The 14,423-nt window shown below is 38.8% G+C and overlaps 1 protein-coding gene across 1 annotated transcript in view; it reads right to left on the minus strand.

Moving 5' to 3' along the window:
* LOC110382180 (uncharacterized) overlaps positions 1 to 14,423 on the minus strand; it is a 107,680-nt gene that overhangs the window by 32,344 nt on the left and 60,913 nt on the right. Inside the window, exon 2 of the mRNA XM_064043270.1 lies at positions 4,166 to 4,813. Coding sequence (XP_063899340.1) covers positions 4,166 to 4,813 — 648 coding nt within the window. The remainder of the gene's footprint in view (positions 1 to 4,165; positions 4,814 to 14,423) is intronic.

Here is a 14,423-nt window from a genome sequence, read left to right on the forward strand (position 1 = left end):
AAACTAAATAAAGAATTACATTGAGGCACACTAGCACGCATAAGCTGTTCAGCGTCTGTCGAGGATGAATTTAAGGAGCGAGTCGTGGTTACAGGTATATCCGCAAAGAACTCATTAAAAGCTTTAGCTACATCAGCCGCATTACTAACAAGTTTGTCATCTAATTTAATTTCCAAGTTATTTCTATTGTTCACTGACTTGCCAGTTTCATTATTTATGATTCTCCAGGTTGTTTTAATTTTATTTGAGGAGTTTTTAATTGATTCACTTAAAAACTTTGATTTTGCAAAGTTACAGACCTTTTTAAATATTTTTGAATATTGTCTAACATAGTTTACAAAATTATCATCAATCATCATGATATACAATTTTCTTCAAGTTTTCCGACAAGCGTTGGAACCAGTCGTATTAAAAATGTATATATTCACGCTAAGGTTTATAATGGGTTCCTTGTCGCACTGGTTTTTATTGAACCACTTATTAACTGATTTAACTGTCGGGTTGTCTTTGATATAGATTATATCCACTTTCTCTGTCTATCAGGTAAATGGTGACTTGGTGTTTTTATCTAGGAAAATTAAATCTATGGACGGCTGTAAACACTGCTTCGAGAATACGTGCAGGTAACGACTGAAATAACAACTAACTGATAACTCCGTAACAGATTTGAAAAAAATCTTTCACTGTTTAGAAGGTACACTATCTCAGGATGACAGAGGCTATATTATATTACGGTACGAGAAGTAGTTTTCATGGGGCGGGGGTGAAACTGCGGGTAACAGCTTGTTAAAAAAAAATCATTTAACCATTATCCGGACACTTGTCCAAGTCATTAAGGAGAGTGAAGCAAGATAAATAAAAAACCGGTCAAGTGCGAGTCGGAATCGCGCACGAAGGGTTCCGTACCATGATTTAGAAAATGAGCAAAAAATCACGTTTGTTGTATGGGAATATAAAAAATAATTATTTTATTCTAGTTCTCAGTTTTTGTGAAAATCTCAAATGTCTTGCCATCACGGTTCATAAGATACAGCCTGGTGACAGACGGACAGCGAACTTTTAAATCACAGGATCCCTTCTACCCTCTTAGATAAAGGCCCTTCTACTTTAAATATTTACATAAATACTAACTTTAGTAGTGACAAGGAGACTGAAGCAAGATAAATAAGCTAGTGATTAGGCAGTAAGTGCGTGCGACCAGAGTCAAAGAGATGTCAGCAACCCCAGCGGGGCCCAGTAGGGCCAAGGCCTGCCGGGGCTGCGGGATTGTTCGAAAGAGATACCGCAGCCCTGGTACATGAAAGTTCTACGACGGAACACGACGGTTTTTAGTGAGTAAGAGTTTGACACTCCCTCACCGCTGCTAACCCACAGCGGGAGGGGTCATTTGATGATTTTTGACGTCGTTAAAAAAATAAAAAAGGTACGGAACCACAAAAATGCTTTAAATATTTACACCCACATTAGTAGGAACAAGTAGAAGCAAGATAAATAAGCTAGTGATTAGGCAGTAAGTGCGTGCGACCAGTTTGCTAACTGCGCCCAGCTGTCTGCCTATTATTGCCAATTGCCCACAACCGGGAATATGGTGCGTATCCATTTACTAAACGTCAAACGACAATTTAGCCTTGTATTATAAATGCGTAAGTAATTCTGTTTGACTGTCACGCCAAAACTATTGTAGCATTTGAATGTTTGACACACAGATAGTTTGGAGCCTGAGAAAGGATTTAGGTTAATATTTAAACGGGCACGGGAAGAAGTTCATTCGGAATGGGGGCGAAACCGCGAATGGAAACTAGTTTTACATAAGGTAATATATATTGTCGTCAGTATGTTTTATTTCACGAAGGCGGTTGAGCCATACTTGTGTGTAAATATACATGCATATTGTCTTTGTATGACTTGGCGACTCGGCCACTACTGAGCGCTCCCAATCTTACACATACAAACACAACGTGTACATACATACACACACAACCATAGCTCACCCGCTTTCGTGACACAAAACATTGGAACCGCGCATTCCCCTACAACCTTTCCGCTATAAAGGCCGGTTTACACTTTGCGAAGTGTGAAGTGATAAGTGTTAAGCGTTAACTTTACGCGATAAGTCTCAAGTGTTAAGTAGTCTTTTCCATCTCCGTTTACACAGTGTTTAGGAAGAAGCTCATAGTGGTACTGTGCGTTGTGCATAGTGTCTCTAGAAATGGAAGATGAACAGAGCCTAATATTGAGACAAATAATTAAGGAAATTGTATCTGTTGTGGTATCTGATATAGAAAATGAACTCAATTTTGAAATCGGGAATTCCCATCGCTTCACTCAGTTTCAATAGGGCCGCATCTCTCAACTGTTTGTTTTTAAATTCTGCGCACTTTACATTGTATAGGCATTCAAACTTTATGTATTCTTGTACGAATTTTAAAGTATGTTGTTCCGTCCACTTCATTTTCGCTTTGAACTTGACACTGCGCACTTAACACACACGTATTTACACACTGATTAGTACAGGCAAATTGCGAGAGAGGGTAGTAGAAAAGTTGAGAGGGGGTAGTCACTTAACAACAAAAATAGACCTTGATTCTATTCACTCGCACTAATCAATAAGTACTAATCGCACGTATCACTTAACACTAATCACTTTACGCTTCCGTTCACACCTTGATTACTAAACACCTGCACTAATCACCTGCAGTGTTAACTTAACAAAGTGTAAACCGGGCATAATTTCAAGTGTCAAGTGATTAGTTATTACATATAATGAGCTACTTTACACGTACCTTAGGAATATATCTACCGTGATTTAATCCTTACTAATATTATAAATGGGAAAGTAACTCTGTCTGTCTATTGCGCTTTCATATAAAAACTCATCATCCTCATCTTCCGAGCCTTTTTCCCAACTATGTTGGGGTCGGCTTCCAGTCTAACCGGATGTAACTGAGTACCAGTGCTTTACAAGGAGCGACTGCCCTATCTGACCTCCTCAACCCAGTTACCCGGGCAACAAAATTACCCCTTGGTGAGACTGGTGTCAGACTTACTGGCTTCTGGCTACCCGTAACGACTGCCAAGGATGTTCAATGACAGCCGGGACCTACAGTTTAACGTGCCATCCGAAACACAGTCCGATATGTTATAGAAATCCACCGAACAATCTTCCTCACATAGTGCAATACAATAATGTTTATCTCCTTACAAATATGAGCGGCCCATGGTTTCCATTGACCTCTACGGGTCATGGTGACTGTCGTGAGAACACCATGGTTAGGAAACTGTGGGTATTTTATACTGTTAGGGATTTGTAATATTAATGGCTATTTTCAGCTACTTATAGAATTTTTGGCAAAAAGGTTTTCTTTGAGTTGATATTTTAATGTCAATTTTCATACCGTGCACACTACTGTGTCGAAATGTCCGATTTTATCGATTCGGAGGTTTCATACGATTTTATAAATATGTATAAGGAATTCTAAAATTCTATCCCTTCGCCGTGGACGTCTTTGACAGGTGTGCGATCACCATAAGGATAACATGGTGTCTTAACATGTCTTTTGGGATTTTTGCGAGTCACCGTTATACTAACTGTTCTTAGAAATACCTCTTTGATTTGACATTATCCTTTCTAATACTTGAGGTAACTAAGCTAATGGGGAAGGACAACAGAACGTTTAAAATTGTGTAAAATCCCTAAGACTGATTATCTCATCAATGTATTTTTCTAAATCGATGAGTAATACTTGTTTATATTTGTGAACGAAAAATACCGGGCGGGTTTGCTACATATGCATTAATATGATAAAGACGATTTTTTTTTGTTTGTAGGGTACAACAGAGACTCCAAAACCACAGAATCGATTTTAAAAATCTTCACTGTTGGAAAGCTTTCTTCTTCCTCCATCCTGTTCCCAATTTTATTTGGGGTCGGCACAATATGTCATCCTCTTCCATTTTCCCCTGTCACTCGTCATACTGGCACTCACTCCTTTCCTATTCATGTCATCTTTCAGGTAATCCATCTATCTACATTCATACTTAGCACAAAGATAGACTATCCCCGAGTAACATAAGCTATATTTTTCCGGATACGGCCTCTGGGATGCGGGTAAAACTGACAGAAACAGCTACTCTAAATATAAAAGAAGTACAAAACTCTACTCACCACAACCAGGAGGTTCTTTGGGCGGCGGTGCAACTTCCTTCACCACTTCCTCAGCCATCATTGGCGTAGCCAGGTCCTGTCCAACGAATCCTGGTCCCACAGACCCTGGGCTTTGAAACGGCACCTCTTGAAACCCTTGTGGCTTCTCATCAGGAGTCTGCTCTCGACTCTTATAACTCAACATGTTTGAAAAAGAGCTGAACACCGCGCTTGCTACATGTGGTAAAACTGTCGGTAGCTGTGAGAAGTTCTGAGCTATATCTGCGGTCAAACTTTGTTGCACATCAACATTTTTATCGTCATTCAGATTAATCTCTTCTAAGTTATCTTCCGTTGCGGATAGATTAGCATTTTGATCCGGATTGCTGTTTATAGGAGCGCTCACATATCTAGTTCCGTGTAATCTTGCGAAGTATTCGTTCACGTCAAAATCGTCGTCGGATTTAGATGAAGCCTTTGACACGGTGGATGTCATATTTTCTTGTCTGTTGTCATGGTGGGAGGGATGGGGGTTGTCTAAAGAGTGGGGGTGGGCAGATATAGTAGTCTGAGGTGAAAACACGTTGGTGTTTGAATCGCCTGAAGGAAAGTTCGTGATTTCATGCTCGGAATGCCCCAGGGTTGGGTTTGTGGACCCGATTTGGTGATCTGTAACAAGAGAAAATAATACGTTAGTTAAAGGTGATAAGATTCATTTTACAATAACAAGTTTTGCAATGCCTCGTAATTTTGGAGGCAAAAAATGCAAATGAATGGCTATTAGATTTAATTACCTATCAGTTATTACAGCATTCATTTTAATTTTATTGGAACATATTAAAAAGAACATGATTTATTTGACAGATCTATGAGAATGAAGGTCATATTTAAACTATTTCCAAAATCCTTCATAAATTGAATATTCGGGTGTTTTGTGAGATTTCTAAAATTATTTCAGCGTTAGATAGTCAATATATCGAGAAAAGATACTATGTTGAAAATATATATAATTATATATTTATTATTAATCTTGACAGTTTGTTTAAGATTCTTATGTTATTTTGTCATGTTTATATTAAGTTGTACAATACAGATATTGAAATAAAACTAAGTTAAAATTGATAACTGCACTACTTATTTCATTTATACATCATGCAATATTTTATTCGGATGTCCGTAAATAAGTTCGTGAAGAGTTCCCACTGGACGCATACAAAGCTACGATCGGAAGCTAGTTAGCCAAAATATATATTCTAAAAGAAATAGAATTCATTATAAAAATCTTACAAGTATAAGGATAAAGCTCATAACCTTGTAGAAACGAGTAATTTATATGTCACAAAGTCGTTTATAAAAACGGAAATAAAACTATTTCGCCAAGGTATGCACGAATTTCTTGTGCATTAATCTTAGCTTGTTGTTGTATTTTTAAGATGACTATGACTATATTTAATTTTTAAATTAGAGTTATTATAAACCCAGACGGGGATTAGTGGTAAAACGGTTGAAACATTAGAAGACATTATCTGCCTAGCCTTTCCGACTTTGTAACGGCTTCCAGTCTATCTGGATGCAGCTGAGTACCAGTGTGCCGCATGGAGCGACTGCCTATCTGACCAGTTACCCGGGCAACCCGATACCCCATCATCCAACTGGTTGTCACATTTCTGGCTTCTGACTACCGGCAAACTTGTTCAAATGACAGCCGGGACCCACCAAGTAACGTGCCTTCCAAAACTAGGAGTTTATAGTTATCAGCACGAATCTTGAGCCCTGACCTACATCTGCGTAGAAGTAATTTATTGGGCCCCTTTTGTGGTATGAAGTGAGGCGCGGGAGCGGGCTAAAGCGGTGATTGGCCCACAATGCATCGCGTCATAACCGTCACTCGGGATTGGTTCTTTGCTAATAAATCACGTCTGCGCAGATGTGGGTCAGAGCTCAAGATTCGTGCCGATAACTATACACTAAAGGTTGGCAATATAGGTCACGATTGAAAGAGCATCTTACGCATAATATTACAAACGGATACATACATACATACATAAAGTTGTAGTACTTATAACCAAATTTGGGAATACCAGTACGCAACGCTCGCGAGGTTATATTGCGATTGGCTAACTGATCATCTTATTTGGAGGCGTTTTCATCATTGGCATCAATGGCGAATTTATTGGTAGAATCCTTACTAATATTAGGTATCAATGCGAAGTTTGTGAGACTTTCAAGAAAAAACCGGCTAAGTGCAAGTCGGACTCGCGCACGTAGGGTTCCGTACCATCTAAACTAATATTCTATTTATACATATTTATGGCCATCGAGCAAAAATTTGCAAAAAAAAACACGTTTGTTGGATGGGAGCCCCCCGATATAAGTATTTAATTCTAGTTTTCAGTATTTGTTGTTATAGCAGCAACAGAAATACATCATCTGTGAAAATTTCAACTCTCTAACTATCACGGTTCATAAGATACAGCCTGGTGACAGACGGACGGACAGACGCACAGGGGAGCGAAAACAATAGGGTCCCGTTTTACCCTTTGGGTACCCTAAAATACTGTAACGTACTATAAATATGCCGATTAAAATGTGTGGTACGGAAATAACCTAAAGCCTGAGAAAGGTCATAGGCTACTTTTTTACGCAGTTAAGGAAAGTGGTTGTACCAAGACGTGGCTGGAACCGTGGGGACCGATTTGTAATATTTTAGTATTATATATACTGTTATAATATATGTATTATGTATCATCACTACATAGTATAAAACAAAGTCGCTTTTTCTGTCCCTATGTACATTTGTACGCTTAAATCTTCAAAACTACGCAACGGATTTTGATGCGGTTTTTTTTAACAGATAGAGTGATTAAAGAGGAAGGTTTAAATGTATAATAACATCCATTAAATAGTGGGGAAATACTGTTATCCCGTGCGAAGCCGGGGCGGGTCGCTAGTTGTGTGTATGGTATTGCAGTAACTTTTCTTATGTATGTAATCGAATTTTCGCGATTCAACTACTGAACTAATTTGAATTAATTTTGGTACATAGCTGGCTAGGACCTGTAAAAGGATGAATGCTACTTTTTATCCGAATGCTCGAAGTAGTTCCCTCGGGACGTGAGTTAACAGCGAGTCAGAAATATATTTCACGAGTCCTTATTAGTTCACACCTTTTGAAGTACCAATTTCCACAACTGCAAACTTAACTTTGTGGTTGACTCATCGGCATAAGGTCCAGAATGCTATTACCATTGAAAACCGACTCTAACCCTTAGCAATAAGGTTCATTATAGCTTAAACAAGCAGACGATAGCATCTCGATTATCGTGACATAGATTCAAAGTTAATTTATTGTATTACCTTTTGTAGTTAAGTGTTGATTTTATAAATAAAAGAGGGTGCACCACGATACAATCTAAATTGATATTAAAAAGCTGAAAAGTTTATTTGAACGCGTTAATCTCAAGAACTTCAGGATGGATTTGAACTTGTAGTGTTATGTCACCCATTTATTGAGGGAAGGCTACTTTTCATCTGGGTACGCGGAGTTAACACGATATACGGGTGAAACGGGAGGATTATTTAAGTACTAAAGGTTAGAGTGATAAAGGGTCATATATGCAGTCATTTTCCTTGTAAAATAGTCATATATTATAACGATATATAATAAAGGACTAGAGATATAGAATTAAGGAAAAACTTCCTAACCTCCCCTTTTTAGGAAGCATAAGACATATATAATTCCTGTAGATCCAATTTCATTTGGGATTTGCGCAAAATAGTTCCTGTAATATGGAATGCTTCCAAATCCATTTTGTGATAATAAATGTTTTTTCTTTCTTTCTTTCTCAATCTGCCGTCGTCTGACAAACATTAATATTATTTCGCCCTCAACCTCTACATCCAATCTCATTCATGCTCAAAGCCTGAAGCCCAAGTCAACATACATAGTTGGGAAAAGGCTAGGCCGTTGATATTGACACATATATCATCACCAACTATGAGGTGTTCAGGACATGGGCGCAGTTATAGATAAGACAAAGCTTTACCCGTGTTACTTAAAGCCAAACATTTGATTCATATGCCCTGGTTGTTGTACTGAATCATGCTGTTGAAAAAGTGTGGTGTTGGTGTTTTTGGTGTAAATTCTAAGTTTTTGATATAAGTAGTATTTCTTTAAGAGGAGATCGTTGCCTTGTAACTCTAAGATCTACTTTAAAGTTAAGCAACACTTCGCAAAGTTTCAAGTAGCATCCCTCAGTGTGTAAGTTGGTTGTCTCGCGCCTGGTCTCTCTCCGGTGGTGAAGGATTGTCTCCCATCGCACTATGAGAGTGGAGGAATAGAGAGTGCACTTGTGTCTGCGAAAAAGCTTGTGCACTATAATATGTCCTGTGCTGCTGGCTAATCTCCTTAAACTCAACCCTCCGTGGCCCAAACTCCACCTTGTCTGTGAATGTCTTTTACTAAGACAGCAAGGTACAACAATCCATCATCATCCTCCGAGTCCTTTTCCCTATGTTGGGGTCGGCTCCCAGTCTAACCGGATGTAGCTGAGTACCAGTGCTTTACAAGGAGCGACGAGGGTACAACAATCCCTGAGGATCAAAATCCCTACTAAACCGCATCAGTTTACTAAAATATTCTATTCGTTACGGTATTTATCGTAACATACCAATTACCAAATATTACAGCCACATAGAAAAACCTACATATTATGTACTTTGCCATAACTTATCTAACCACACCTAAAAATGACCGCTTCGAAGATATAATACGATAGTTACACAATAGTTTTACCAAATAGCTATACTTTTTGTCGAAACTTATTTAGGGTTCATGCATCATTTACTATCAACCTTTTTATTGTACCACTGCAGGACATATGTCTTTCTCATACAGAGAAGGATTGAGCGTTAATCAACACGAATGCTTCAGGCGGATTGGCGATTTTTAGACTTTTAAGTCCAGGTTACTACAGCTGTTTTCCTTCACTGAGTCATTGGTGTCCAATATGTACTTAGAAGTTTGTTTTTTCCCTGAAGACTTCCTAAAAGCACAAACAATCTTATAGAATAGAAAGTAAAGTCAAAACGAAATGAGGCGCCCACACTACCGCATACAGGCAATGCGTAAACTTCTTGAATCTTTTATATTTTCACGAACTTTTTGTTATACCACCATGAACGGAACCCAACAAGTCACACTCGCGCTTGGCATTATTTTATCATTAGTAAAATAAATAGGTACTTCGCATTACCAAAGGTGGGGTTTTACGAAAAGAAATTACGAGAACAGCCATTGGTATGTCGATGATGAAATAACGGCTTTCCACGAAAGGTTGGAAAAATTGTAATCCACCTACATTTTATCAGTTGTTCTGACTAGCTAGTTAGGTTTCAGATTTCACTTTAAGCAAAGGGGTACTATGAGCACCTGTAAAAAAAGTAGCCTGTTTCTAGGATGCTTGTTCTAATTACTCAATCGAAATTACAACTTAATCAGTTCTTCTGTTTTAAAATTCGCCACTTCTTCTTCTTTTCGAGTGAGCTGCAAGTTTTAATCACCTAACAAGCCCTAGTGACAGAGTTTACTCAAACCCACCTGACAGCCTCTGACGTGGAATTGTAACAATGACTACTATTGCGTAGCTTTCGAAGACGCCCGCTTTATACGCCCTATCGGGTATGAGGGTGTAGCACCGCCATTTCTAAGACTACAGATTGCTTTGGGAAGCTTCTAACATCCACAAAGCGATTTTGAACTGACCCTAGGATCACAATAATCAACTTGAGTGGTATAGCAATCAGAATAGCTTTTGAATGAGCGGCAAAGTGCACGCTAAACAGTTCATATATTTTAACTGGATAAACCTTAACTTATTTACAACTTAATAGCCTGACGTATGAGCAATCAATGAAAAATGTCAGCAGGTACCTGACCACCGGATATGGTTATATATCGCAATTATTTATAATGATCATTTCCGCAAATGTTATTATGTGTTTTTTGTGTAGCTTATAAACAAGCCTAAGGGTTACGAACACGTAATATGCTACGAAGGTTAAGCAACATGTATCGCGGCTGATACAAAGATGGGTTACTATCTACCTTCTTGGTCAAACTATGTTGGGGTCGGCTTCCAGTCTGATATGGATGCAGCTGAGTACCGGTGCTTTACAAGGAGCGACTACCCCTTAGCCTGGGTAAGACTGGTTGTCAGACTTGCTGGCTTCTGACTACACGTAACAACAGCACCAAGCAATAAAATTAAGGTAAATTCGTGTGCCAAAAAGTACACAGAAAGAAAAGAAGAAAGAAAGAAATAAGTTTTATTGCGCAAAATATAATAAAAAAAAATAATTACATAAAAAAATGAAAAGTTTGAGAGTCCTTACAAGAACAGAAGTCCTGAAAATCAGACCAGACCATATCCTATTGCTCAGGAGACTGTGTTGAGGAGGTCAGATAGGCAGTCGCTCCATGTAACACAATGGCACCTACATGCATCCGATTAGACTGGAAGCCAACCCCAACATACTTATAAAAAGGCTAGACAAATGACGATCTTTTTTTTTAACGACGTCAAAAATCATCAAATGACCCCTCCCGCTGTGGGTTAGCAGCGGTGAGGGAGTGTCAGACTCTTACTGACTAAAAACCGTCGTGTTCCGTCATAGGCCTTTTATGTACCAGGGCCGCGGTATCTCTTTCGAACAATCCCGCAGCCCACAAATGACGATCTTAGAGACACATACAAGCTACCTCTACTACAAGTTAATCACACAATCTTGAAACGTAAGTAAGTACATACCATAAGTTGCGTACGCTTAAGTAATTACGTATCTAAGTATCTATGTAATACACAGGTCAACGACCTCGCACTTTCTCAACTAATGACCATGCTTCGACGGAAATATAGCTTTTGGATATAAGTGTCTTGTATGTTAAGTGTAAGTCTGACACCAGTCTTAGCAAGGGGTATTGGGTTGCCTGGGTAACTGGGTTGAGGAGGTCAGGCAGGGCAGTCGCTCCTTGTAAAGCACTGGTACTCAGCTGCACCCGGTTAGACTGGAAGCCGACCCCAATATAGATGGGAAAAGGCTCGTGAAATGGAGATGATGTGTGTTAAGTATCGTTTTCGCCATACTGTTAGTCTTCACGGATGACCAAGTGAGCAGAAACTAATTTTAGGTATAACCAAAAATCGTTGTAAATGGCTGTTGTTGATAACAGAAATCTGTCATTTTCCTTAACGAGCGTGTCTTTTCATTCCAGGTCAGGCAAGTACCAATGCAACGTTTTAAACTACATATATCTATATAGGTACAGACACCAACGGCTAAGTAAAGGTGAAGGAAAACATAAAGGAAACTTGAACTTATAAGTCCGACATTGCCCTAAGCAAGCGCGATGATTAACGCTCCATCCTTCTCTGTATGAGAAGAGGCTTGTTCTCAGCAGGACAGCAAAAAGCCTGACGATATACTTGGGAAAAGGCTCGGCAGATGATGATAAAGCTGCCTTCAATAAAGTTGCACTATTTCCCTCATAAATAAAAAACTACCAACTAATACTTGTATCTATACAAAGTTAACTATCCGACCTCGCTCATTCACACGGTCAAGTACACTGGCGCAAGTAACTCGCTCAACTTGACTCGCACAAAAGCTTGCTGACTGCTGACGGTCGAGTGATTAATGGAGAAGCTTTGAAAAACAACTATTTATATTAGTAATCCATAGAGGAATATGTGTTAGTATGTTAGGGTTTCCCAGCTCGTGGACAAGTCTAGTCAAAATCAGCACCTTTTGAAGGTCAAATTAACAAAAGACAGTCCCCAAAATGACCGCTCTTCACCACTTCCTATGTGTTTTTGCTGGGAAGAAGAAATGGTGGAACAAACTACCCAGCAACACAATTTAAGCCCATCGATTATAAAGTTAAGCAACGCTTGGAGCCATCGGTAAGTGGATGGGTGACCATTCTTTCGTGTTTCGGAAGGCACGATAAACTGTAGGTCTCGGTTGTCATTTGAACATCTTTGGCAGTCGTTACGGGTAGTCAGAATCCAGAAAGTTTGACCACCAGTCTTACCAAAGGTAACTGGGTTGAGGAGATCATATAGGCAGTCGCTCCTTGTAAAACACTGGTACTCAGCTGCACCCGGTGAGATTGAAAGCCAACCCCAACATAGTTGAGAAAAGGCTAGACAGATGATAATGTAGCTTTTGAACCCGCTTTTTTGTAACATGGTTAAAAGCGGTTATAAACTAAAATTCCAATACAAATACTATAAGAAATTCCTTACTTCGCATTACTTACAATTTAATACTGTCATTGAAGGTATATAGTTTAAGAATTTTGTTTACTATAAGTGCAGCGATCCAGTTTGGAAAGAGATAGGTGTGTGAAAGAGATAGCTGCTGTAGTACGCGCGGATGGTCTTATGTGAGAGCGAGACAAGAAAATAAATTAATCTTAATAAATCATTTTTTTTTATTCATTGCTACCTGTTTTTAACGGTTTATAAATTAGATATTTCTTTACAGATGCGAAGCTTTAAGGTCTAACACTTCTCTGAACATCTGTCCGTCTGTCACCAGGCTGTATCTCATGAGCGTGATAGTCGGCATTTTCGCAGATGATGTAATTCTTTGCCGCTATAACAACAAATAATAACTGTAAGCTTAAATAAAATAAATACTTTTAAACGTACAGAAAAAGGTACGGAACCCATCGTATGCGAGTCTTGACTGATCCCTGGCCGGTATTTTTTGGACTTCTTTCAATAACGGTAAAGGAAAACATCTTGAGGATAATTTGTAATCGATTAAACAGAATGTACTTCCCAATTTCCAAAACGTTTTTTTGTACTGGTTGACCGCAGCTCATTATTAATTAATTGTCAAAGATTAATAAATATTAATAAAAAAAAAAATACAAAACGAGTATCGGAAAAATATAATGTTTACTGTTATAACTAGCAATTACCCGCGGTTCCACCTAAAACCTGAAGGGATTACTTCCCGTAAAGTAGATTATGCCTTTTTTTTTAACGATGTCAAAATCATCAAATGTCCCCAGCCGCTGGGTTAGCAGCGGCGAGGGAGTGTCAGACTCTTATCGAACAAAAAACCGTCGTGTTCCGTCGTAGGCTTTTTATGTACCAGGGCCGCGGTAACTCTTTCGATCAATTACTTGGACTCTAGAACAGATGTCCTGCCTATCAGACTGTCTCAACCCCGTTACCCGGGCAACCCAATACCCCTTACTAAGACTGGTGTCAGACTTACTGGCTTCTGACTACCCGTAACGATTGTCAAGGATGTTCAATGACAGACGGGACCCACCAATTTAACGTGGGTGAAACCGGAAAACACAACTAGTAATTACATAAGCAAAGAAAATATTTATTTTTTCAACATAATAATGTAATATAAGAAATCTTTAGTTACATAAGAAATCGCATAATATATTACAATACATACATATAAAATTCGTGTCCGATAAGAGGTTAGGTGTTGATAAAAAATGTTGCAAGAAACACGTTTAATTAAACATATTATTTAGATGAATCACTTTTGAAATTAATTAAAACAAAGTTAAAGAAGTACAAAGTATAGTGATGGCCCAGTGGTTAAAGCACCAGCCTCTCAAATATAAGTCTGCGGGTTCGTTTCCAGAAAATAACTACTTTCTAAGTGTAACTTGGACATCAATGACGGAATACGGAAAAATATCTAGAGTACGCCTAGTCTGGAAGCCTGGAAGTCTGAAACCGCCAAGGGTGGTGACTTATGCTCATTCCTTCTCTGTACAAGAAGGGGTCTATGTCCTGCTGTCCTCATCATCTGCCTAGCCTTTCTCCTACTATGTTGGGGTCGGCTTCCAGTCTAACTAGATGCAGCTGAGTTACCGTTGCTTTATATCGAGTGACTGCCTATCTGACCTCCTCAAAACCTGGTATCCCTTTGTTAGACTGGTGCCCTGCAGTGGGACATTGGAATACGTTAAGATGATAAAGCTATCCATTCCTGGTGCGACAGGTAAACAATAAGTCCACGTGAAAAAAAGATTATTATTAAACGGTTTTATTTAGCTCACCCCGTTTGTTTTATTCATTCTTGGGTCAAATTTAGTAATTCAAATTTCACCCTCTTCCTGTCAACCGATTAATCTGAAATTTTGTATACACCTTTAATTCCGATGACAATACAATATAGTAATATCAATAACATTGTAAATCCAATATGGCCGCCGGCACAAAATGGCGGATAACGT

This window comes from Helicoverpa armigera, chromosome 31 (assembly GCF_030705265.1).
Source record: "Helicoverpa armigera isolate CAAS_96S chromosome 31, ASM3070526v1, whole genome shotgun sequence".
NCBI classification, from domain to species: domain Eukaryota; kingdom Metazoa; phylum Arthropoda; class Insecta; order Lepidoptera; family Noctuidae; genus Helicoverpa; species Helicoverpa armigera.